The following is a 23,003-nucleotide window of genomic DNA, read 5'->3' as shown; positions in this document are numbered from 1 at the left end:
CCTCTGGTTTCAGTTCCTCACATTTTGCGTAATTTTTTAGAATCGTAGCGGCCGACTCGTCTTTAGGCCTCAGAATGTATTATCCTCTGAGATTAGGTTTTGCTCTGATCTGGAGCTGGGGGTACTCTTTTTCCAGGTCCACTACAGTAGCGTAGGAAGACTTACCTTCGGTGTGCTGCACTTTGAAGATTGGAAGCGTAGATCTAGTCTGAGGCGCTGCGAGAGCTGGAGAAGCTGGAGAGATTAATGGGCGATGGGTCGTCATGGAGTGGCTTGTCCTGTTAGCCTTATTCACGTGATGCCACTCGCCGTCACTTTCAGAACTAGTATCCAGTATCGATGGTCTTTTCTTACACTGAGCAGTATTGCTGAATCGATTATAATTCAATTGGAATTCCATGATGAAATTCAAATGATCACTTGTGGAGTGGTCTGGTGAGTGAAGGTGATGCTCTGTGCTACTGGAGACAAAGTCAGCGTGGAGTTGGCTCACTGGGTGAACTGGAGAAGAGAGAGGGAGTCAGAGATTGTGGAGCCCAGGTACACGTCCAATTTGGAATCGGAGATGCCGATGTCAGGTGGGAAGTCCACTCCTTGTCCCATGACCTGTGCTTTCTTCAGGCTGATGGTGAGTCCGAAAGCCTGACAGGCCTCGCTGAAGCAGGTCATGAGCCGTTGGAGGTCTTCGGCTGAGTGGGTAGTGACTGCTGCGTCGTCGGCAAAAAGGAAGTCGCGCAGACACTTCAGCCGAACCTTCGTCTTGGCTCTCAGCCTGGCGAGGTTAAAGTGCTTTCCATCCGACCTGGTCCGGAGGTAAATGCCTTCCGTGACAGATCCGAAGGCGTGCCGCAGCATAACTGCGAAGAAAATCCCGAATAGGGTTGGAGCCAGTACGCAGCCCTGCTTTACTCCACTTTGGATGTCAAAGGCGTCTGATGTTAGGCCATCAAAGACCCCGGTGCCCTTCATGTTCTCATGGAAAGATCTGGTGATGCTGAGGAGCCTGGGTGGGCATCCGATCTTGGGGAGTATCTTGAACAGGTCATCCCTGCTGACGAGGTCGAAGACCTTCGACAGATCTGAAGGCTACGAAGAGTGGCTGTTTCTGTTCCCTGCATTTCTCCTGCAGTTGTCTGAGGGTTGTCGGTGGTTGGCCTGTTGGCTCTGAATCTGCATTGTGATTCTAGATAGACTTTCTCTGCAAGTACTTGGAGCCTCTTCAATGTGACTCGAGCAAACAGCTTTCCGACAATACTGAGGAGGGAGATTCCACGGTAATTGTTGCAGTCGCTCCTGTCACCTTTATTCTTATACAGCGTGACGATGTTGGCATCCCTCATGTCCTGTGGCCCCTCTCCTTCCCAGCAGAGGCAGAGAATTTCATGCAGCTCCATGAGCAGGCTACCTCTGCAGCACTTCAAGGTCTCAGCAGGAATGCCGTCTTTTCCAGGAGCTTTGCCAGAAGCAAGGGAGTCTAGGGCCTCGCTGAGTTCTTCGAGGGTAGGTTTGCTGTCGAGCTCCATTAACACAGGCAGACACTCAATGGCGCTCAGGGCGTCTTCGGTGACCACATTCTCCCTGGCGTATAGCTCAGAGTAGTGCTCGACCCAGCGCTTCAGCTGCAGTGTCTGGTCCTGAATCACCTCGCCTGTGGCAGATTTCAGAGGAACGGTCTTCTTCTGGATTGGGCCGAGGGCCTGCTTGATGCCGTCATACATTCCCCTTACATTGCCTGTATCCGCTGCAGCCTGTATCTGGGAGCAGAGCTGGAGCCAATAGTTGTTGGCACATCGCCTGGCACTCTGCTGCACTTTGCAGCGGACGGCCCGAAGGATCTGTAAGTTGCGCTGACTTGGGCAGGCTTTGTAGGCTGCCAAGGCGTTTCTCTTCTCTTCGATGACAGGTGTCATCTCTTCCGAGTGAGCCTCGAACCAGTCTGCCGACCTGCTGGTCTTCTTGCCAAAGGTGGACATGGCAGCGTTGAACACAGCGTCTCTGAAGTGCTCCCATCTTTTACAGGCAGTGATCCCAGCTGGGCCAGGGAAAGCTTCCTCGAGCACACGTGCAAAATCTTCCACTTTGTCCTGGTTGCGGGTCTTGGTGGTGTCGATGCGAGGTCTGCCCTCCTTTTTCGAGTGATGAATCTTCTTTGGTTGCATCTTGATCCTGCTACATACCAGGGAGTGGTCGGTGTCACAGACAGCACTCTGGTAGCTACACATAATCTTGACGCTGGGTAGACTTGCATGCCTGGTAAGAATCAGGTCAAGCTGGTGCCAGTGCTTGGATCTGGGGTGTCTCCAAGATACTCGGTGTTGAGGCTTTGTGCCGAAGAACGTGTTGGTGACACAAAGACCATGAAGGCAGCAGAGTTCTAGCAGACGTTGCCCATTCTCATTCATCCTCCCTATGCCGAATTGACCCAGACAAATGGGCCAAATGTTGTGCTCGGCACCCACTCTGGCGTTGAAGTCGCCGAGGATGAACAGTGGCTCCTTTACATGGATTCTCGCTATGACTCTGTTGAGGTCATCGTAGAATTTTTCCTTTGCCTCTGCTGGAGAAGTCAGGGTTGGTGCATATGCACTAATTACATTGACTGGTCCTGTTTGGGAATGCAGTTGCAGAGACAGAATTCGTTTGGTTTCCCCCATCGGTGGCATAATGTGTCCCAACAGTGCATTCGTGACGGCAAATCCCACACCATGTTCTCTGGTCTCATCTGAAGGTTTTCCTTGCCAGACGAAAGAGAAGGCCCTCTCTCACAGACCCTGATCCTGGAAGCCTAGTCTCTTGGAGAGCAACAATATCCATCTGCAGTTTGCTCAGTTCCCTATCGATGATTGCTATTTTTCGGGCATCGTTGATTTCTTGCAGGTCGTCAGAGAAACCTGGTGTCAGTGACCTGACGTTCCATGTGCCCAGCTTTAGGGCAGTTGATATTTTATTTTTAGGTTTGGTATTGCTTGGTGCAAAGTTGTCGGGCCGCTTGTCGGTTTTCACCCTAAACCCCACGCACCCAGTGAGGTTAACGGACCGTGGCGAGGCAACACCTTATTGGCTAGGGTTTGCCCAGCTTGAGGCGGGCGGTAGCTGCCCAGTGGGGCGCGATGACCCCTCCCACCGTCGGAAGCAACCCCTGGCGTCACACTCTTCGCCAATCGAGCAGAAGACTTAAAACCGGTAGACTGTCGCTTCCCGTGTTGGTTCGACGCTGTGAGACGAAGCTGGAGTGTCCTCTCCAGGGCACAAAGCCAGGGTAGGTAGATATAGAGGAGAAGCTGTTACCCATGCAGCAGGTCCCCCTTCTCCACGTTGCTGAAATTATCCACTGGAAAGGCAAATAAATGCCAGTACACATGGTTCCAGCACCGTCGCAGGAACTGCCAGAACAAGGTCGAAGTCAATAACGAACTGCCAGAACAAGGTCGAAGTCAATAACGAACTGCCAGAACAAGGTCGAAGTCAATAACGAACTGCCAGAACAAGGTCGAAGTCAATAACGAACTGCCAGAACAAGGTCGAAGTCAATAACGAACTGCCTTAGGGGCTCCAACTCCGGATTTTTCCTCGAGGTTGACTCCTGAAGCCTTTCCCAAAAAAGGGTATGGCCACAAGGCAGCGGAGGTTTAAAATCAGGGTTTTCCTTCCCCTAGATGGGCTGCCTTCCCAGGCTATCGAGTCCCATCTACCCGGAGCAGCTGGTTTTAAGGCGCCAGAGGCACGCCCTCGCCCCTTCTCCTGTCGGTAAAACCAGTTCCGCCGGGCTTAAAGACTAAGCCACCCGTGCAGGCCAGGAGTTGGACTTGGTTGTCAGAGGCTATTTGAGACGCATGCCGTATAGGAGCATTTTATAGGTCATGGGAGCTCGTCCCCCATTACCACCCTCTGGCTATGACAACCCAAAATCAAAATTTAAATTCAAATGTTTATTCAGCTAAAGTACATACATACAAGGGGGTGATACAAATATTGATGAATTTATAGATTGAGCTAGTATATACAATGCCTAAAGCCACTATTACGCAAAGCGTTTCGGGGAGAGAAAACACTAAAGACTAAAACTTAATACTAATTGAGATTAAAGTATAAAATGTGTTGAGAAAAATATAAAAATAAAAAAGGGGGAGACATGGCAGAAAAACAGCAAAAATACAATTTGGGCGACAAACAGCATTGTTTCAAAATAGCAGACATGGGTTGACAATAGAGGGGTAAGGTAGGTTACAGGGAATTTATTAGGTAGTGCTTAGTTTTTATCTTAAACTGGTTGAGAGAGGTACAGTCTTTAACATGGTTGGGAAGGTCATTCCACATTCTGGGTCCCTTGATTTGTAGAGCATTTCTAGTTTGGTTAAGTAGCACTCTTGGAATATCAAATAGGCATTTGTTTCTTGCCCATGGTGCCCATGGGTTCTGTTACAATCTTCTAGGAAGCTTTTAAGGTCATGATTGACATTACAGTTCAGAGTTTTAATTATATGGAGAACACGTGAGAGAATGTGCAGTGACTTAATGTCTAACATATTTAAAGATTTGAGTAGGGGTACCGAGTGATGTCTGGGGCCAGAGTTGGATATTGTTCTAATAGCAGCTTTGTGTTGAGTAATTAGAGGATGTAAGTGATTTTGGGTAGTAGAGCCCCAAGCACAAATACCATAGTTGAGATAAGGATATATAAGGGAGTAATAGAGAGTCACCAGGGCAGGGCGTGGTACATAATATCTGATCTTAGAAAGAATACCAACAGTTTTAGAAACTTTTTTTGCAATATTTAGAATGTGTCCCTGGAAATTCAGCTTGTGGTCGATGAGAACACTAATGAATTTGCTATTTACTTTGTTATTAATTTGTATATTGTTTATTCTTAGATTAATTTGATTTGAGGATTTATTACCAAACAAAATATCGAAAGTTTTGTCAATGTTAAGGGTGAGTTTGTTGGCAGTTAGCCAAAGATTTCCTTTATTTAGTTCCGTATTCACTGTGACATTTAGAGCAAGAAGGTCAGGACTGGAGAAAATGAAGGTTGTGTCATCAACAAATAAGATTGATTTGAGGTGTTGAGAGGCATTTGGAAGGTCATTAATGTAGATGAGAAAGAGGAGAGGGCCAAGTATGCTGCCCTGAGGAACACCAATGTTGATGGGTAGGGTGGAAGAAATGGAACTATTCACAGAAACATACTGGAGCCTGTCACTAAGATAAGACTGAAGGTATTGCAGGGAGTGACCTCTGACACCATAATGATGTAATTTAAGACGAAGGTTTTGGTGGTTGACAGTGCCTTACGTAGGTCAACAAATTACCCAACAGGGAACTCATTTTTATCAAGAGCTGTTTGTATCAAGTTAATCATTCTAATCAGTGCATCGTTAGTGCTTTTTTGGAGTCTGAAGTCATATTGACAAGAACTAAGTATATTGTATTTGGTTAGATAAGAGTAAAGCTGCTTGTAGATTAGCTTTTCAAATATTTTTTGACAAGTTTGGTAGAATTGATATGGGTCTGTAGTTGTTGACGTCAGTGAGATCACCATATTTATGGACGGGGTTACTCTCGCTTTTTTTTAGAATATCTGGAAAGGTTTGGAGTTCAAGTGACTTGTTGATGCAATGGCAGGGGCTAGAAATCTGGAGTTTTTTTGTAAATTAGAGATGGTATCACAGCAAGGGCACTAGACCAGATATAGTGTTGGAGAGTATGCCCTAAAGAGTATGCTCTTGTTCACATAGTTGACAATTGGAATGTTCACCACTAGGGGGATTCTTCAGCTGCAGCCACCTGCCATAGATATTGACATCCCAGCCTAATTTTGGCAATTACAATGTCACACTGTCTAGTGGATCTATACTAGTAGATCTAGTGGATACACGTGCTTTCTGGCCTCTGAGTGTCAGTAACTGCTCTTCTGTCTTCCCTAACTTCCTGAAATATAGAGGCTTTTACAGCAGATATATTTCAGGAAATTAGGGAAGACAGAAGAGCAGTTACTGACACCCAGAGGCCAGAAAGAACAAGTATAAAGACTAAGCTAAGATATATTTAGCTAAGTTATCCGTAAATGTTTGGTAAATTATTTTATCATTGCTCTTTTTTGAGACACTGGAATTCCGACTTTTACCACTTCCCTTTCACACATTCCAATGGCAATTCTTCTATGAGCTTTTTGAAGATGTGTACGTCAGGCTGCGAGCAGCCGCGTCCAACAGCCTGGTTGATCAGTCCGGCAACCAGGAGGCCTGGTCGACGACCGGGCCGTGGGGACGTTAAGCCCCGGAAGCACCTCAAGGTAACCTCAAGGTGTATTGTAGATGCCCTTTTGCTGCAACACACTTCACTGGCGTATCAACAAATTCCTGCCATTATTCATTTGTAATGCAGGTCCTCCTTCAGGTCCTCGAGTTGGGCTACTCTGGAACGGCAAGATATCATGCTCAAGCTACACGGAAGGAAAGACCCCTCTCGTTCTTTTCTGATAGTGACAGGATAGCAACGTGGGCGCTAACCTCTTAAAACCTGTTTCAGCAGCCAGCTAACACTTCCCCTTCGGGTTGGGGGTTTCGAGCGCGCCAGCTGGCCTGGCGTATGGGGGGTTCAATACCGACGTAGCCACTACGAAGGTGCTAAGATAGCACCTTCGATAGCACCTCGAAGATAACATTCATAAGTACGTATGTAACTGCTTGGTGAATCTGGCCCCCCAGGCTGAACCCCCAAAGACTTACAATATATAATACCATGATTAATATTACTGCCTTCGTAAATGCATTAGTGTAATTTTAAATAATTGAACATGTAATTAGTTAATTATTAGTTGTAATTGATTTAATAAATATATTATAGATTTAGTAAATTATATTATTACTATTATTTAAATACTATTAACATAATATTATAATTACTATTACAAATTATTGTAATTATACATCTTACTATTATTATAGATGTTATTATTTATAAATGTCATTTATAAACATTATTCTAAATATTCTTATAATTATTTATAATTGTTATTACTATTATTAAACAATTACAGAACTCAAATCTATTATAGACTTAATAAATTATATTATTGCTATTATTAAAATATTATAAATGTTATTATTATAATTATAATTACAATTATAATAATAAATGTTATTATTCATATAACCTGCCGGGAACCTTTGCGTAACAGCGGCTTTAGGCATTGTATGCCTAAGGCTACCATTGTATGCCTAAAGCTACCATTGTATGCCTAAAGCTACCATTGTATGCCTAAAGCTACCATTGTATGCCTAAAGCTACCATTGTATGCCTAAAGCTACCATTGTATGCCTAAAGCTACCATTGTATGCCTAAGGCTACCATTGTATGCCTAAAGCTACCATTGTATGCCTAAAGCTACCATTGTATGCCTAAAGCTACCATTGTATGCCTAAAGCTACCATTGTATGCCTAAAGCTACCATTGTATGCCTAAAGCTACCATTGTATGCCTAAGGCTACCATTGTATGCCTAAAGCTACCATTGTATGCCTAAAGCTACCATTGTATGCCTAAAGCTACCATTGTATGCCTAAAGCTACCATTGTATGCCTAAAGCTACCATTGTATGCCTAAGGCTACCATTGTATGCCTAAGGCTACCATTGTATGCCTAAAGCTACCATTGTATGCCTAAAGCTACCATTGTATGCCTAAAGCTACCATTGTATGCCTAAAGCTACCATTGTATGCCATTGTACCTCTATCTATAAATCTATCAAATTTTGTAAAATGTCTTGTATGTATGTACCTTACCTGAATAAACATTTATTTTTAATTGCTATTATAAATTATTATAATTATTATAATATTATTATTATAAATGCTATTAGTATAATGTTACTATAACTATTATAAATGCTATTACTATAAATATTGCAAATGTTATGATAAATATCATTATTATACATGTTTCCTATATATAATATTCTAATTATTATAATTATTATTACTATTATTATTATTATTATTAAACAAATAAGGAAGTCCCCCCACTCTTTGCATGCGAATTCTTCCATCACTGAAAATATTTAGCTAAGATATATTTAGAGCTAAGATAATGCTAAGATATATTTAGAACCTAGAATTATATAATATATGTACGGCACACTGGATGAGCTCAATCGGGCTAAGAAAAACTCCAAGGATACATCCCCTGGAGCCGACAAAATAACCTATACAATGATTAGAAACCTCGGCCCAGAGGGAGACGCAGCATACCTAAGGTTAATTAATTTAGCCTGGACTTCTCAAACTAGACCGTCTGCTTGGAATAGAGCAGACATAGTGCCGATCCCAAAACCCAAAGATCCAGCTAATCCCAGGCCCATCTCTCTCCAAAGCTGTGCAGCCAAGACGGCTGACAGAATGGCATTCAACAGACTGGAGTAGAAAAAGCCTAAACTGCACTCTGATATGTATGCCTATAGAAGAGGGGTTGGCACAGTGGAATGTATTACAACTCTGTTAGCCCACTTGAATGACAGACCAGGAATGTTGATATTCCTGGACCTCGAAAAAGCCTTTGAACTGGCTAGCGCCCCAGCTATTCTCTGCTGCCTCATTGACAAAGAGGTCAGAGGCAACCTGCTCTCCTGGACCAAAAACTGTCTCATAAACAGAGAAGCAAGAGTAAAACTTCATGGCACAGTCTCTGAGTACAAAAGACATGAAAATGGTACACCGCAAGGAGGTATTCTCAGCCCTCTTCTCTTCAACTGTTTAATGGAAAGAATAATGAGGTTGAAACTCCCACATCACTGCAGGCTGCTAAACTACACGGACGACTTTGTCATCATCATAAAAGGAAGGGATGCGGCGCGCCTTGCACCCAAATGCTTAGACTGCATCAGTAAAGAGGCAAAACAGATTGGGATCAAACTCAACCCCTCAAAGTCAAAAGCCATGCCCATAAAAATAGCGAAGCCCAACATCCAACTCACAGTATAGGGTCAACCAATTGAATGGGTCGACACCTATCAGTATCTAGGAATAATCTTGGACACACATGAATTTTAATGCTGAGGTCACTTACTTGAGAGAGCGAACTGCGGCCCGGACGGCAATCCTCAGGTCGCTAACCTCCCTCTCTGGAGGAGCCAATCTGCAAGTCCTTCGCACATACTATGTACAGGCAGTCAGATCAGTGATCGATTATGCCGCACCTGCACTAACAAATCTATCACACCAACAGTGGAAAAAGCTTGAAGTTGCCCAAAACAATGCTATGAGAGCCGCACTGGGAGCCCCCATGTGGACCAGGCTTGAAACTCTTAGACTGGAGACGGGTTTGCCCTCTCTACAAGAAAGAATATCACAAAGGACAGCTACAATTATCAGTAAGATCATTTTTTCTTCTGATCGAATCCCAGTACGGCAGGCCTTGGTGGTTGGACTAGGCCAAAACAATGAAAACTCTTGGGCTGCAAGAGCAGGAAAAGTCCTAAACAGACTACATTTAAAAAACATGATTCTTGATAGAGAGGGTGATCATCCACACCCAAATTACACTCCTTCCGCGCCGTGGGAAGAGCCTACTTTCAAAATAGTAATAGAAAGTCTCCCAAGGAAAAAGTCTGCCTATGATCCGACAATCCTAAGGCGCATCATAGAAAAGCAAATGAGCAGCATTGCAGTAGCAGGAGCCACCTACATCTTCACAGACGGATCGGTGGACACAGAATATGAGAGTGCTGGCGCTGCTCTTTGCACAGCCAGCGTATAGACATATTGGAGACTGGGAGGACTAGTATCATCAACCCAAACTGAGCTGTTTGCCATACAACAGGCATTCGCATATGTGATTGCACAAAATGCAATCATACACACAAACTCAAAAGCTGCACTTCAAATTTTAGGACAAAAGCAGTGGAAAGATAACGTGGAAATAATTACCACCATTTTGTATCTTGGAGCAGTCGCTAAAGGCAAAGGACTCAACATAACCTTAAACTGGATCCCATTCCATATTGGAATCCCATTAAATGAGAAAGCCGATGAAATTGCTAAATTGGCAACTTGTCATACAATGATACATAAAACAATTCAACCCAGCCTAGAGAACATAAAAAACATCATCACCAAAAAACTCTCACATCTCAACAAAGCCGACCTACACCAGAGAATAGCTGAAGGTTCGCCATCTGCAACATGGTATCTTCAGGCAATTAGAAAGGTTAAATATCCCAAAAGGAATCCAAGGGAAAGGGAAATAAATAAAAATAAATAAAATATATTTTTATTCAGGTAAGGTACATACATACAAGGTAAGATACAAAGTTGATGGATTTATAGATAGAGCTAGTACATACAATGCCTAAAGCCACTATTACGCAAAGCGTTTCGGGCAGGGAAAACATTAAAGACTAAAACTTAATACTAATTGAGATTAAAGTATAAAATGTGTTGAGAACACTTAAAAATAAAAATAAGAAAGGGGGAACATGGCTGAAAAAGCAGCACAAATACAATTAGGTCGACAAACAGCGTTGTTTAAAAAAAAAAAAGACATGGGTTGACAATAGAGGGGTAAGGTAGGCTACAGGGAATTTATTAGGTATAGCTTCGTTTTTATCTTAAACTGGTTGAGAGAGGTACAGTCTTTAACATGGCTGGGAAGGTCATTCCACATTCTGGGTCCCTTGATTTGTAGAGCATTTCTAGTTTGATTAAGTCGTACTCTAGGAATATCAAAACTGTATTTATTTCTGGTGTGGTGCTCATGGGTTCTGTTACAACCTTCAATGAAGCTTTTGAGGTCAGGATTGGCATTACAGTTCAGCGTTTTATATATCTATAATACACATGAGAGAATGTGCAGTGACTTAATATCTAACATATTCAGAGATTTGAGTAGGGCCTATACCGAGTGATGCCTGGGAACAGAGTTGGATATTGTCCTAATAGCAGCTTTGTGTCGAGTAATTAGAGGACGTAAATGATTTTGGGTAGTAGAACCCCAAGCACTTTAGCCTAAATAGCAGTTAGGTTATATAGACTACGTCTAGGTTACAGATGCAACTGGGAGATTGGTGAACCCCGACAGAGAGAGTGCATCTTCTGCCAAACTGTCACAGAAAAGCCACTCCTTCACTATCTCCTGGAATGTGAAGCAACCAACGACCTTAGAAGAGCTTCAAGAGTCCCTGAATCTTGCAGTAACTACCCTGAAACCATCAACACAGCCACTCTTCTGGTCAAAAAATGTGTCCAGCAGCTGGACACCCTCATAGAGACTGTCAAACAGTATCTGTCAGGAGACATATTTTTCCTGCTCTCTCGTGCACTGAATTAAGTACGAAATTGCATAGTGCACCAGTGATGTGCACCGTGATTCAACTTTTTTAATATAACTTTTCCACAGTCGTGTTGGGTGTCGTTGGACAGCCCATGACATTTGCTAGCCATTGATGTCATTCTGATCGCTGTATCAGGTCTGTGAAGGAAATTACAGGAGGGAGTTGATTTCAGGGAAATTTTGTACAAGTCAAGTGTAGAGAGGGAGGTTAACGGCTGTAGACCACCCCCCCCCCCCCCTATCACGTGTCCACCTCGTTAGAGAGGGGGTAGCGTCATGGGGCAGGTGCGCCATTGGCCAGGGCTCCTGGGCCTCAGGAATGCTGAACCGTGATTGGTCAAGACGCTGAGGGGTACCGCATGGTACCCCAGGCGTAGTCTTGGCGGGAAAAAGCATTCTTACCTAGAGCGTTGCTATGAGAGGACGTAATTTTCCGTGCTAGGCCAAGCATCGGGAAATACCGCCTGCAACGTTACTAAAGTCACGCCTATCATCTTGCTATCTTTCCGTGTACCGTCCGTAAGAATCCGGTAGTTTGGAAAGGTGCTTGTACTGAACAGTGTGAACTTGTCACCTAGCCGCGTAATTGTGGGACGCCATCTTAGAGCAACTGGACTGAGTGAGGCGGTTAATTATCGGGCTACGAAAGTGACATCCGCCGTCTATCGTATCTGTGCTTGAAGGTACTGCAGTGAGACGTGCTAGAGAAGGTTTCAGTGTTATGAGAGAAATCTTAAAAGTTCTAATTCTGAGGAACTACAAGAGAACAGTGAAGGACTCCGTCTCGGGTCTCGTGTACCGTGTAACACCGTGTTCCGTCGTATCCTGGGGTACCGTGTCAAGTGGAGGGGCGTGGTACCGCATCCCTGCTGTTGGGCGCGCACCCTGGTCTGCCTAAGCCGGCGTGTTCGCGCCACCTGGTCTCTGTGTGTGGAACTAACCCCGTGGTCTAGGACCCTGTGCTCCACCTGACCACGTGTAGGAAGTGAGGACGCCTACGTCATCATCCAGCAGCAGCAGTGGGAGTGTGAGGGTGGTAATGTGTATGTGAGTGAGTGGGAGTATTGCGGGCCCGCTGATTAATGTAAGTACACTGTTTCCGTTTTGGGTAATAAAACTCTGAAGCTGGGTTCGCCCGCAGTGTTCCGTCTGTCCTCTGTCCCTGGGACCACCTGGGGAGGTGAATGGGAATTGGAGACGTGTGAGTCTACCCTGTTTGCCGTCATCAAGTTGAGGTTGGGCCCAACTGTGTTTTTTGACGTGTGTGAGGACACCTAGTGACACATTCAGAGGTGGAGTAAAGTGAGTTATTTACTTCTATTTTTTCTATGTGCCGTGTATGTAATTCACTGTATTTGATTCCCTTTTTCGGCAGTGAAAGTGGTAACAGGAAGGTTTCCCTTGGTTATAAATTTTACTGTTGTGGTAAAGTGTGAATTATTGGTGGATAATTTACTGGGGGAAGTCATTTACAAGTTTTGCCGTGAGTGGCAAGGATGTACTGTGTTGTACTGTGATGTACTGTGTTGTACCGTGTGTAAACCGTAGACAAGTTTGACCTTGGTGGAAGGCATTGTGTTCTGAAAGATTCCGTGAGAATTAAAGTCAGTTAACGTCACCGGGGGTCACGATTTACTTAACGAGGTCACTTGTTAGTTGAACATTGTTGTGATTAACGTAGAGACGTGTAAAGGCAACAGTCACAGTGAAGTTCACGCAGTGGAGGAATTGTCAAGTGAAGACTAACGTAGTGTTAACGATTTAATGAGCTGTCGTTAATTGATTAACGTAAGGGGTTGACGGTCTGTTATGATCGGAGTCAATTGCGCTGTAATTAAGCTGCTGTAATTCGTTGGACTGATCAGATCTGTCTGCGGACAGAGTGATTAAGCACTCGTAGCTAATTAAAGATAATTAGTACCCGCCACTTAGTGAATTCACCAGGTGTTGATGTTGTTGTTTACACGGAGTGTCTTGTAACCTTGTGTGTGATACAGTAGTCTACCCTCGTTAAGGTAATCTTGTCGTAAGACCGGAAGTGAACTGTCAGTTGAGAGACAGTAGACTTTGTCAATACTCGTCTGAATTAATAGGCTGTTGTATTCAGTAATTAATTGGGAATTACTCACCGAATGCTTGACTTTCAAGTTGATGTAATTAATTGATTTACGAGTTATTGCTGCCATTTAAGTGTCGTTGTGACACGTGTGTGTTAACGTAATTGTTTAAATTCAATTAGAGTAACTTTTGTTGTTGATTGTCCTGAGAGACAAGTGTTAACGTAAGATTTTTATAAGGGGTTATCATTCTTGGATTAACCGCCTTGTTACTTGGTACCTCGTTGAGGGCAGCGAGCGCCAGTCTCGCAAGTTTTTGTGATTAGAGTATTGATCACCGTGAAGCCGTGACAATATTGATTGCAAGCTTGCGTCACCAGTGGGCACCACAGTGTTCAGTTAGTGTCATTAGTCAGTCAGCGACGACGGGATAAGGATTCTGTGGGTCCATCAGGCTGTTGATTAGCTGTTCTTGAATGTGCCACTGGAGTGACAGTAAAGTAACGTAAATACACTGTGTAGTAGTTTTAGTTATTGTTTTGTGAAACCCTTTATTAGTTGTCAACTAGGAGGAGCCAGCGACCTAAGTGACAGGTGTTACCGTGTGGTTTCGCCTGGCGGTTTGCTCCCGCGGTCCTATGATCTTAGGCTTTAAGATTAAATATCTGCCACTGGCAGCTCTTGCTGTTTAAGGTCTGCCTCTCTTGCGAGGTAGTTACAATTAACATAACATCAATAGGACTTAATTCTTTTGATAATTGTCAAAGAAAAAAAATCTCACAGTATCCTCCCCTGCGATAACAGCCTGACGATTAAACGAGACCTCAGAACACTGAATAGATTTACTGAACAAAAAATTGTACCACTTACGGGCTATTGGTTGCTCCTGAGCTGCCGTGCAGTGAGGACGTGTCGCCTGATCGCTCCGGTAGTTTGGGGTGGTTGCCGTTTTCGCCGGCAGGGGGTGTGGGTGTCTCTACCCTCCCTGCTGTTCCTGGTGGTGTGGACGTGGCGCTTTTACGATGGGCGGCCATCTTCCCCCTGTCGTGAGGGTAAACTCCATCGGATTGGAGTTTACTGGCCGTGCTGGTTACCCGCTGGTGGACGTGGTATTGAGTGACATGCTTCGTGTCCCGGTTGGGGACGTGTATGGCAATGAGCTGGTAACTGCTCACCGTGTTATTGTCAAGTTTGTGGGTGAGGCGGTGTACCGTGCTTTCTAACGGAGGTACGAGGGCCGTACTTTGCAGCTAATGGACGGCACTGGGTCTGTGACCATTTCAGACCGTAGTGGTGCTGTGATGTATGTCAGTGTTCATGGCGCCCCATGGAGTTTCCTGAGACTCTCCTCCGGCAATTCTTCCAGAGGTACGGCTCCGTCATCAGTGTGCGGATGAACTCACTGTCGTCTGGCACGTATTCGGGTGTGAAGACCAACATTCGGACCCTCGGGATGCGACTGAGGTCGGACATACTGTGCTCTGTCCGGCTATTGGGGTACTACGTGCGTGTGTTTTATGCCCGGCAACCCCGTACTTGCTTCCGGTGTGGCCTGTTGGGGCATGAGGCTGCCGGGTGTGATGCGGCCCCGGTTGCTCAAGTCAACTTGTTCCGGGAAGAGGATTTCCCGCCGCTCCCTCTGGACGAGGACTCCGGGGGTGAGGAGGTGAGCGTCCCGTTCGTTGCTGAGGCTCCCCCTGCGTCGCCCGACGTTCCCCCGGTTGTCATCGACCCTCCTCCGGATGTTGCGGTGCCGTCGGATGCTACTCCTGCTCCTGTCGCTGTTGCTCCCGTGGACCTTCCTGTTGCTCCCTGTGAGGCATCGCTGTGTGCACCCCCGACTTCAGCTGCTGCGCCTGGCCCTGCATCCTCGCCTCGGGTCCCGGCTGTGCTGGGTGCTGGGATGGCTGTGGAGGCCCTTGATGTGTGTGGTCCGGTTCCCCCTGTGGTCGAGGCTGCTGCTGTTCTGCGGTGGGCCACAGAACTTCGCAGAACGAAGTCAGCTTCCGGCTCTGACGATCTCAGGCCGGTGCCCAAACGTTCCCGGCGTTCGTCGTCTGCCTGGGCTGATGTTGGGGAATTTAGTGACTGTGGGTCTTCGGGTGTGGATGGAGTAGTTCCGGATGCGTCGCTGGCTCCGCAGTTAGTGGTGGCGGAAGTCCATGTGCCTGCTGACGTTGGTGCCTGTGTCTCGGGTGTGCCTGATGTTTCTTCTCCACCGGGGGCCTCTCCGCGGTGGGGCGTGGTGGCCTCCGCTGTCAGGGATGGTGGGGATGAAGGGGTTGGGCGTGGCCTGGTGGTGACCTTGCCGAAGGATGTGCGCAGTTCAGTATCCCGGCGGTCGTCCGGTGGTGTGCCCGTGGACGCTGGTGCCCCTGTGATGGTGCCTTCTGTCCGGCTCCCTCCTCTGAGGATGTCCGTTGGGGACTTGGGGACTGTGTTACCGGAGTCTGATGCCGTTGGGTCACTGGGCGCGGATTGCTCTGTTACCGATCTGCGAAGAGGCGCTGGACTTTCAGGGTGGGGCAGTTCCATTGGTGTGGGAGCGTGTGCCGGTCACTCGGGTCAGGAGTGATACCATTTGGGTGCCCTGTTTGAGGGTGTTTGTGGCCAATGTCCCGGATGATATGGCGTCCCCGGTGGATGGTCGAGCCCTTGGCAGTGGTTGCGATGGGAGGCGTTCCATGTACGATTCCCTCAGGACGTGTTTCCGGGCAAGTATGTCTGATGATTTTCTACTTTTGTGTTGTGTGCCCTTCTGGCTGTTTGTTTGCCTTTCGGTAGTTTGTGCCCGTGACTCTCCCTTTGTTTGTGGCGAGGCGGGTGGCTTGGTGTGTGTGTTAGTCTTCATGTATTTGTTTTGTGTTATTACCGTGCCCTATGTGTTTTATTTTATGCTTATGTGTTGTGTTTGTCTTTTATTTGTATCTTTTTTATATTTTTTGTTTGTTATTGGCTGGTTGTGTGGTGTGCTATTTTATTGTATTTTTTATTATATTTCATTTTGTTCATACTGTTGTGCTTTGTTGTCGGTCCTTCAGGCCGGCGCTTCTGTTTTGTTTCATACTGCTAAATTGTTTTAACTTGTTGCTATGTTCTTGTTTTGCTTGCATTGCATGCTTGTTTGTGATTGTTTTCTGTTTTGTTCTCTATTTTGTAAACTTTTGTGTATTCTGTATTTCTTGTAACCTTTCCAGTTTTGGTACTTGTTGTTCTGTCGGTCCTTCTGGCCGGCGGTTTCTTGTTTTGTTCTCTTATGTTTCTAATTTTATGTTTTATTGTAATTTAAATCGCATGCTTGCATGTACAAATATAAATAAAAAAAAAAAACTTACGGGCTATTCAAGTCCGTGCCACCTCTTGGGTGGCTTAATCTTTATCAATCAATCAATCATATGTACGGGCAGTATAAACGCAACGCATGCTAGTGGCTGTACAAGAACATAAGAACTCTTGTATATATATAAATACAATAAAAATAAAATAAAAAATAGAGCATCCACTAGACAATGTGACATTGATGAGAGTTGCAGGAGAAAGTACAACATCAGGCAACCAAATTTATTACTGAACTTAATCACCTCTCGTATCAGGAACGGCTGAGGACCACGGGCTAAGATTGCAGACCAGGCATCACTAGGCGGATCTCATCGAAACTTAAAATACTGAACAATTTGGAGGATGTTGATCCAGACAACTTCTTCAAACTGTGTAACACAAACAAGGAGAAGTGGTTTCAAACTCACCAAGACTCAGTGTAGGACTAAAAACATGTTTTTTATTCTTTAACATTCTTTACTTTACTTTACTTTACTTTACTTTTAATCCATAGGGTTATAAACCCATGGACCCGCCCATCCGCCTAAACCGTAAATGCCAAAGCATTGGCAAATTCAAAAATTCAAATTCAAATTTGAATTTGCAAAATTCAAAATCCAGCTCGATAAAATCATCAGGACAAATGGGGAGGAGTTTTGACAAGCCGCTGGCTTCCTAATCTCGTTGAGGCCACTAGTGAGATGGTGGCTCTGAGGGAAATTCGTGTAAATAACATTTGGGGTTTACAATTTATGCTCTCATGATATTTAGCATGAAATATTTACATCTCTTGAACATTTGTTATAGAGTTGTCTCTGAATTCATGTATTCAAGATTGTAACTTGCTTAGCTATATGAATTGTGGGGCTCAGTCTCTGATCCCATTAGGTACCTCTGGAGTCTGGCCCTAGCTTCGGTGCGGGGAAGACGTGTTGAATCGGCGCTCCAGCAGTTTGGTGTTGTTTGCCCGTTTCGGCCGGTTGGGGGCGGGTGTGTGTCTGCTCGCCTGTGCTGACGTGGCGTTACGATGGGGGTCCCTCTACCCCCAGTCGTCCGGGCTCAGTCTGTGGGACTAGAGTTCTCTGTGCGGGCTGGTTACCCGGAGATTGCCCTGGCTTGTGAACTGCTCTCTGTCCCTGTGTTTGCGATTTCTGGGGTCGAGTTGGTAACGGCCCGTAGGGCCATTGTGAAGTTTGCAGAGGAGGCGGCGTATCGCGATTTTCTCCGGCGATACGAGGGGCGGACACTGCCCCTGTCGGATGGTGCGGGCACTGTCACCCTCTCGGATAGAAGTGGTGCACTTACTTACATCAGTGTGCATGGGGCTCCCTTGGAGTTTCCAGAGGCTCTGCTACGGCGGTATTTCGGGCGGGTTGGCGCAGTTGTTAGTGTGAGAGTGAACGTGGTGTCTTCTAGTCCTCTTAAGGGTGTGAGGTCTAACATTCGCACCCTGGGCATGAGACTCCGGGCGGATATTCCGTCCTCTGTTCGCCTTATGGGGTACAACGTTCGGGTGTTTTACGCCCGTCAGCCGCGGACGTGTTATCGTTGTGGTCTATTGGGCCATCAGGCTGCTGACTGTTCTGCGCCTCCTGTTGCACCAGTGAACCTCTTCAGTGAGGAGGATTTTCCGCCCCTTCCTGTGGGGGATGATTCGGTGGGTATGGACGTCTCTTCGGCTGAGGAGGTGCCCTCTGTAGCAGCTGTTGCTCCGCCTGTTGCGCCCCCTGTTGTTGCCGCATCTCTTCCAGAGGTTGGGTCCTCGCCTAGTGCTCCAGCTGGTGTCCCTGTGCCTCTTCCGCCTGCCGTTTGCTCAGACCCCTCGTCTTCCAGTTCTTCCTCTGCTGTGTCTGTCCCGGTCCCTGCACCCTCGCCGTCTGTCCCGGCTGTGCTGGGAGATGAGGTGGATCCGGAATTCCCTCCTGTGCCTGGCCTGGTGCCCCGTGTGGTTGAGGAGGCTGCCGTGCTGCGGCGTGCGTCGGTTCGCTCGGTTGGTGCTGCGCGGGTCGCTGAGTCTGCCTCCGGGTCTGATGATGTGCGGCCCGAGCCTAAGCGTTCCCGGCGTTCTTCTGTGTGGGCTGATGTTGGCGAATTCGACGAGTGTCGTCCTTCCGTTGGCGGTGGGGTGGCTCCGGATGTGGTGCACACTACGGTGGTGGCGGAGGTACACTTGCCTGAGGATGCCGGTGCCGGCGTTTCGGCCTCCACTTCTGGTCCGGTGTCCGAGGGTCCTGCTTCAGGTGCGTTGCCTGCGTCGGATGGCTCCGGTTCTTCGTGGGCGGTGGTTCCCCCTGCTGTAGTTGGTGGTGAGCGGGGTGGCCTGGTGGTGATGTTGAGAAAGGATGCTCGCTCTGGATGTTCTGTGGCCCCTTCCTCGTTACCCGTTTCCTCGGCAACGGTCTTGCCGCCTCTTCCGTTTCCTGCAGTCCCTTCCGTGTCTCCTGCGGTATCCGTGGAAGTGCTATCGTCTCAGCGTCCGACACCTGCTCCGATGGCGAAGGCGTGGCAGGCTCGGCGACCCTCGTCCGCTTCTCCGGTGTCGTCTGCTTCCTCGAAGGGCGTGGTTGGCGCTCCCCAGCCTCGTTATGCGACTTGCGTCAGTGACCTTAGGCATTGGCCGATGCCGCCAGATATAGATGTTCCTGAGTTTATGATACCCGCTCGAGCGCGGGGGATCAAAAACCCTACCGACCTTGAAGATCTCGTCTGGGAAGCTTACAAGTCGAAATATCCTTGTGAGCTGTTCCCGGAGAAGTACGTTTCTTCCGATGTTCCTCGCAAGTGATTTCTATGTATTTTGTGTTGCCTGGTTGTGGGGTGTGTATGTGAGTGGGTGGGGTGGGTATTGTTTCCCGGTTCCTGCGTGCTCCGGTTTGTTTTGTGGGTTTTTTTGTATGGCTCGTGGGGGGGTGTGCGGTTCCTATGCGTTTGTGTGTTCGGTTATGGATGTCGTGTGCACTTGTTTGTCATATTGTGTGCCCTTCAGGCTGTTGGCGTGTGCTCTTTATGTTTTGCCTTCCGTTTGTTATGGCGGATCTGTTTTCTTTATTGTTATTGTCCTTATTCTTGTATGTTTCTCGCCTCTCTGTATGTATTTGAGGTGTTAGCAGACTTGTTTTGTGTGCGTTTTGTCCTGGGGTTTTCCCTTATGTTTGTATTACACTGTGTTACTAATTGTATTGTTTGTATCTGCATTTTTGTTTTGTGGTCAGCCCTTCTGGCTGGTCTTCTATTGATTTGTTCCTTTGTCCTTGTACATATGTGTGCTTTGTACTTTTGTTCTATGTTGTATTTGTTCTGTTTTTCTTGTACATTATACGCATGCTTGCATGTAAAAATAAAAATAAAAAAAAAAAAAAAAAAACTTACGGGCTATTGGTTGCTCCTGAGCTGCCGTGCAGTGAGGACGTGTCGCCTGATCGCTCCGGTAGTTTGGGGTGGTTGCCGTTTTCGCCGGCAGGGGGTGTGGGTGTCTCTACCCTCCCTGCTGTTCCTGGTGGTGTGGACGTGGCGCTTTTACGATGGGCGGCCATCTTCCCCCTGTCGTGAGGGTAAACTCCATCGGATTGGAGTTTACTGGCCGTGCTGGTTACCCGCTGGTGGACGTGGTATTGAGTGACATGCTTCGTGTCCCGGTTGGGGACGTGTATGGCAATGAGCTGGTAACTGCTCACCGTGTTATTGTCAAGTTTGTGGGTGAGGCGGTGTACCGTGCTTTCTTACGGAGGTACGAGGGCCGTACTTTGCAGCTAATGGACGGCACTGGGTCTGTGACCATTTCAGACCGTAGTGGTGCTGTGATGTATGTCAGTGTTCATGGCGCCCCATGGAGTTTCCTGAGACTCTCCTCCGGCAATTCTTCCAGAGGTACGGCTCCGTCATCAGTGTGCGGATGAACTCACTGTCGTCTGGCACGTATTCGGGTGTGAAGACCAACATTCGGACCCTCGGGATGCGACTGAGGTCGGACATACTGTGCTCTGTCCGGCTATTGGGGTACTACGTGCGTGTGTTTTATGCCCGGCAACCCCGTACTTGCTTCCGGTGTGGCCTGTTGGGGCATGAGGCTGCCGGGTGTGATGCGGCCCCGGTTGCTCAAGTCAACTTGTTCCGGGAAGAGGATTTCCCGCCGCTCCCTCTGGACGAGGACTCCGGGGGTGAGGAGGTGAGCGTCCCGTTCGTTGCTGAGGCTCCCCCTGCGTCGCCCGACGTTCCCCCGGTTGTCATCGACCCTCCTCCGGATGTTGCGGTGCCGTCGGATGCTACTCCTGCTCCTGTCGCTGTTGCTCCCGTGGACCTTCCTGTTGCTCCCTGTGAGGCATCGCTGTGTGCACCCCCGACTTCAGCTGCTGCGCCTGGCCCTGCATCCTCGCCTCGGGTCCCGGCTGTGCTGGGTGCTGGGATGGCTGTGGAGGCCCTTGATGTGTGTGGTCCGGTTCCCCCTGTGGTCGAGGCTGCTGCTGTTCTGCGGTGGGCCACAGAACTTCGCAGAACGAAGTCAGCTTCCGGCTCTGACGATCTCAGGCCGGTGCCCAAACGTTCCCGGCGTTCGTCGTCTGCCTGGGCTGATGTTGGGGAATTTAGTGACTGTGGGTCTTCGGGTGTGGATGGAGTAGTTCCGGATGCGTCGCTGGCTCCGCAGTTAGTGGTGGCGGAAGTCCATGTGCCTGCTGACGTTGGTGCCTGTGTCTCGGGTGTGCCTGATGTTTCTTCTCCACCGGGGGCCTCTCCGCGGTGGGGCGTGGTGGCCTCCGCTGTCAGGGATGGTGGGGATGAAGGGGTTGGGCGTGGCCTGGTGGTGACCTTGCCGAAGGATGTGCGCAGTTCAGTATCCCGGCGGTCGTCCGGTGGTGTGCCCGTGGACGCTGGTGCCCCTGTGATGGTGCCTTCTGTCCGGCTCCCTCCTCTGAGGATGTCCGTTGGGGACTTGGGGACTGTGTTACCGGAGTCTGATGCCGTTGGGTCACTGGGCGCGGATTGCTCTGTTACCGATCTGCGAAGAGGCGCTGGACTTTCAGGGTGGGGCAGTTCCATTGGTGTGGGAGCGTGTGCCGGTCACTCGGGTCAGGAGTGATACCATTTGGGTGCCCTGTTTGAGGGTGTTTGTGGCCAATGTCCCGGATGATATGGCGTCCCCGGTGGATGGTCGAGCCCTTGGCAGTGGTTGCGATGGGAGGCGTTCCATGTACGATTCCCTCAGGACGTGTTTCCGGGCAAGTATGTCTGATGATTTTCTACTTTTGTGTTGTGTGCCCTTCTGGCTGTTTGTTTGCCTTTCGGTAGTTTGTGCCCGTGACTCTCCCTTTGTTTGTGGCGAGGCGGGTGGTTTGGTGTGTGTGTTAGTCTTCATGTATTTGTTTTGTGTTATTACCGTGCCCTATGTGTTTTATTTTATGCTTATGTGTTGTGTTTGTCTTTTATTTGTATCTTTTTTATATTTTTTGTTTGTTATTGGCTGGTTGTGTGGTGTGCTATTTTATTGTATTTTTTATTATATTTCATTTTGTTCATACTGTTGTGCTTTGTTGTCGGTCCTTCAGGCCGGCGCTTCTGTTTTGTTTCATACTGCTAAATTGTTTTAACTTGTTGCTATGTTCTTGTTTTGCTTGCATTGCATGCTTGTTTGTGATTGTTTTCTGTTTTGTTCTCTATTTTGTAAACTTTTGTGTATTCTGTATTTCTTGTAACCTTTCCAGTTTTGGTACTTGTTGTTCTGTCGGTCCTTCTGGCCGGCGGTTTCTTGTTTTGTTCTCTTATGTTTCTAATTTTATGTTTTATTGTAATTTAAATCGCATGCTTGCATGTACAAATATAAATAAAAAAAAAAAACTTACGGGCTATTCAAGTCCGTGCCACCTCTTGGGTGGCTTAATCTTTATCAATCAATCAATCATATGTACGGGCAGTATAAACGCAACGCATGCTAGTGGCTGTACAAGAACATAAGAACTCTTGTATATATATAAATACAATAAAAATAAAATAAAAAATAGAGCATCCACTAGACAATGTGACATTGATGAGAGTTGCAGGAGAAAGTACAACATCAGGCAACCAAATTTATTACTGAACTTAATCACCTCTCGTATCAGGAACGGCTGAGGACCACGGGCTAAGATTGCAGACCAGGCATCACTAGGCGGATCTCATCGAAACTTAAAATACTGAACAATTTGGAGGATGTTGATCCAGACAACTTCTTCAAACTGTGTAACACAAACAAGGAGAAGTGGTTTCAAACTCACCAAGACTCAGTGTAGGACTAAAAACATGTTTTTTATTCTTTAACATTCTTTACTTTACT

The 23,003-nt window shown here is 47.1% G+C and overlaps 2 protein-coding genes across 2 annotated transcripts; both read right to left on the bottom strand.

Annotated features, from left to right (window-relative positions):
- Positions 1 to 5,822: 5,822 nt before the first annotated feature.
- Positions 5,823 to 15,916, bottom strand: LOC138350310 (apomucin-like). Its single transcript, XM_069300927.1, has 2 exons — positions 15,093 to 15,916; positions 5,823 to 5,928 (listed from the first exon to the last, which is right to left on the bottom strand). The coding sequence occupies exons 1-2, from the start codon at positions 15,914 to 15,916 to the stop codon at positions 5,823 to 5,825; spliced, it is 930 nt and encodes a 309-aa protein (XP_069157028.1).
- A 1,078-nt stretch (positions 15,917 to 16,994) lies between these two features.
- On the bottom strand, positions 16,995 to 21,733 carry LOC138350309 (apomucin-like). The gene is made up of 2 exons (XM_069300926.1): positions 20,910 to 21,733; positions 16,995 to 17,088 (listed from the first exon to the last, which is right to left on the bottom strand). The coding sequence occupies exons 1-2, from the start codon at positions 21,731 to 21,733 to the stop codon at positions 16,995 to 16,997; spliced, it is 918 nt and encodes a 305-aa protein (XP_069157027.1).
- Between the last annotated feature and the right edge of the window lie 1,270 nt (positions 21,734 to 23,003).

Source organism: Procambarus clarkii, chromosome 45 (assembly GCF_040958095.1).
Source record: "Procambarus clarkii isolate CNS0578487 chromosome 45, FALCON_Pclarkii_2.0, whole genome shotgun sequence".
NCBI lineage: Eukaryota > Metazoa > Arthropoda > Malacostraca > Decapoda > Cambaridae > Procambarus > Procambarus clarkii.
Note: the sequence above shows the minus strand (reverse complement) of the source record. Positions and strands in the feature narration are given on the sequence as shown.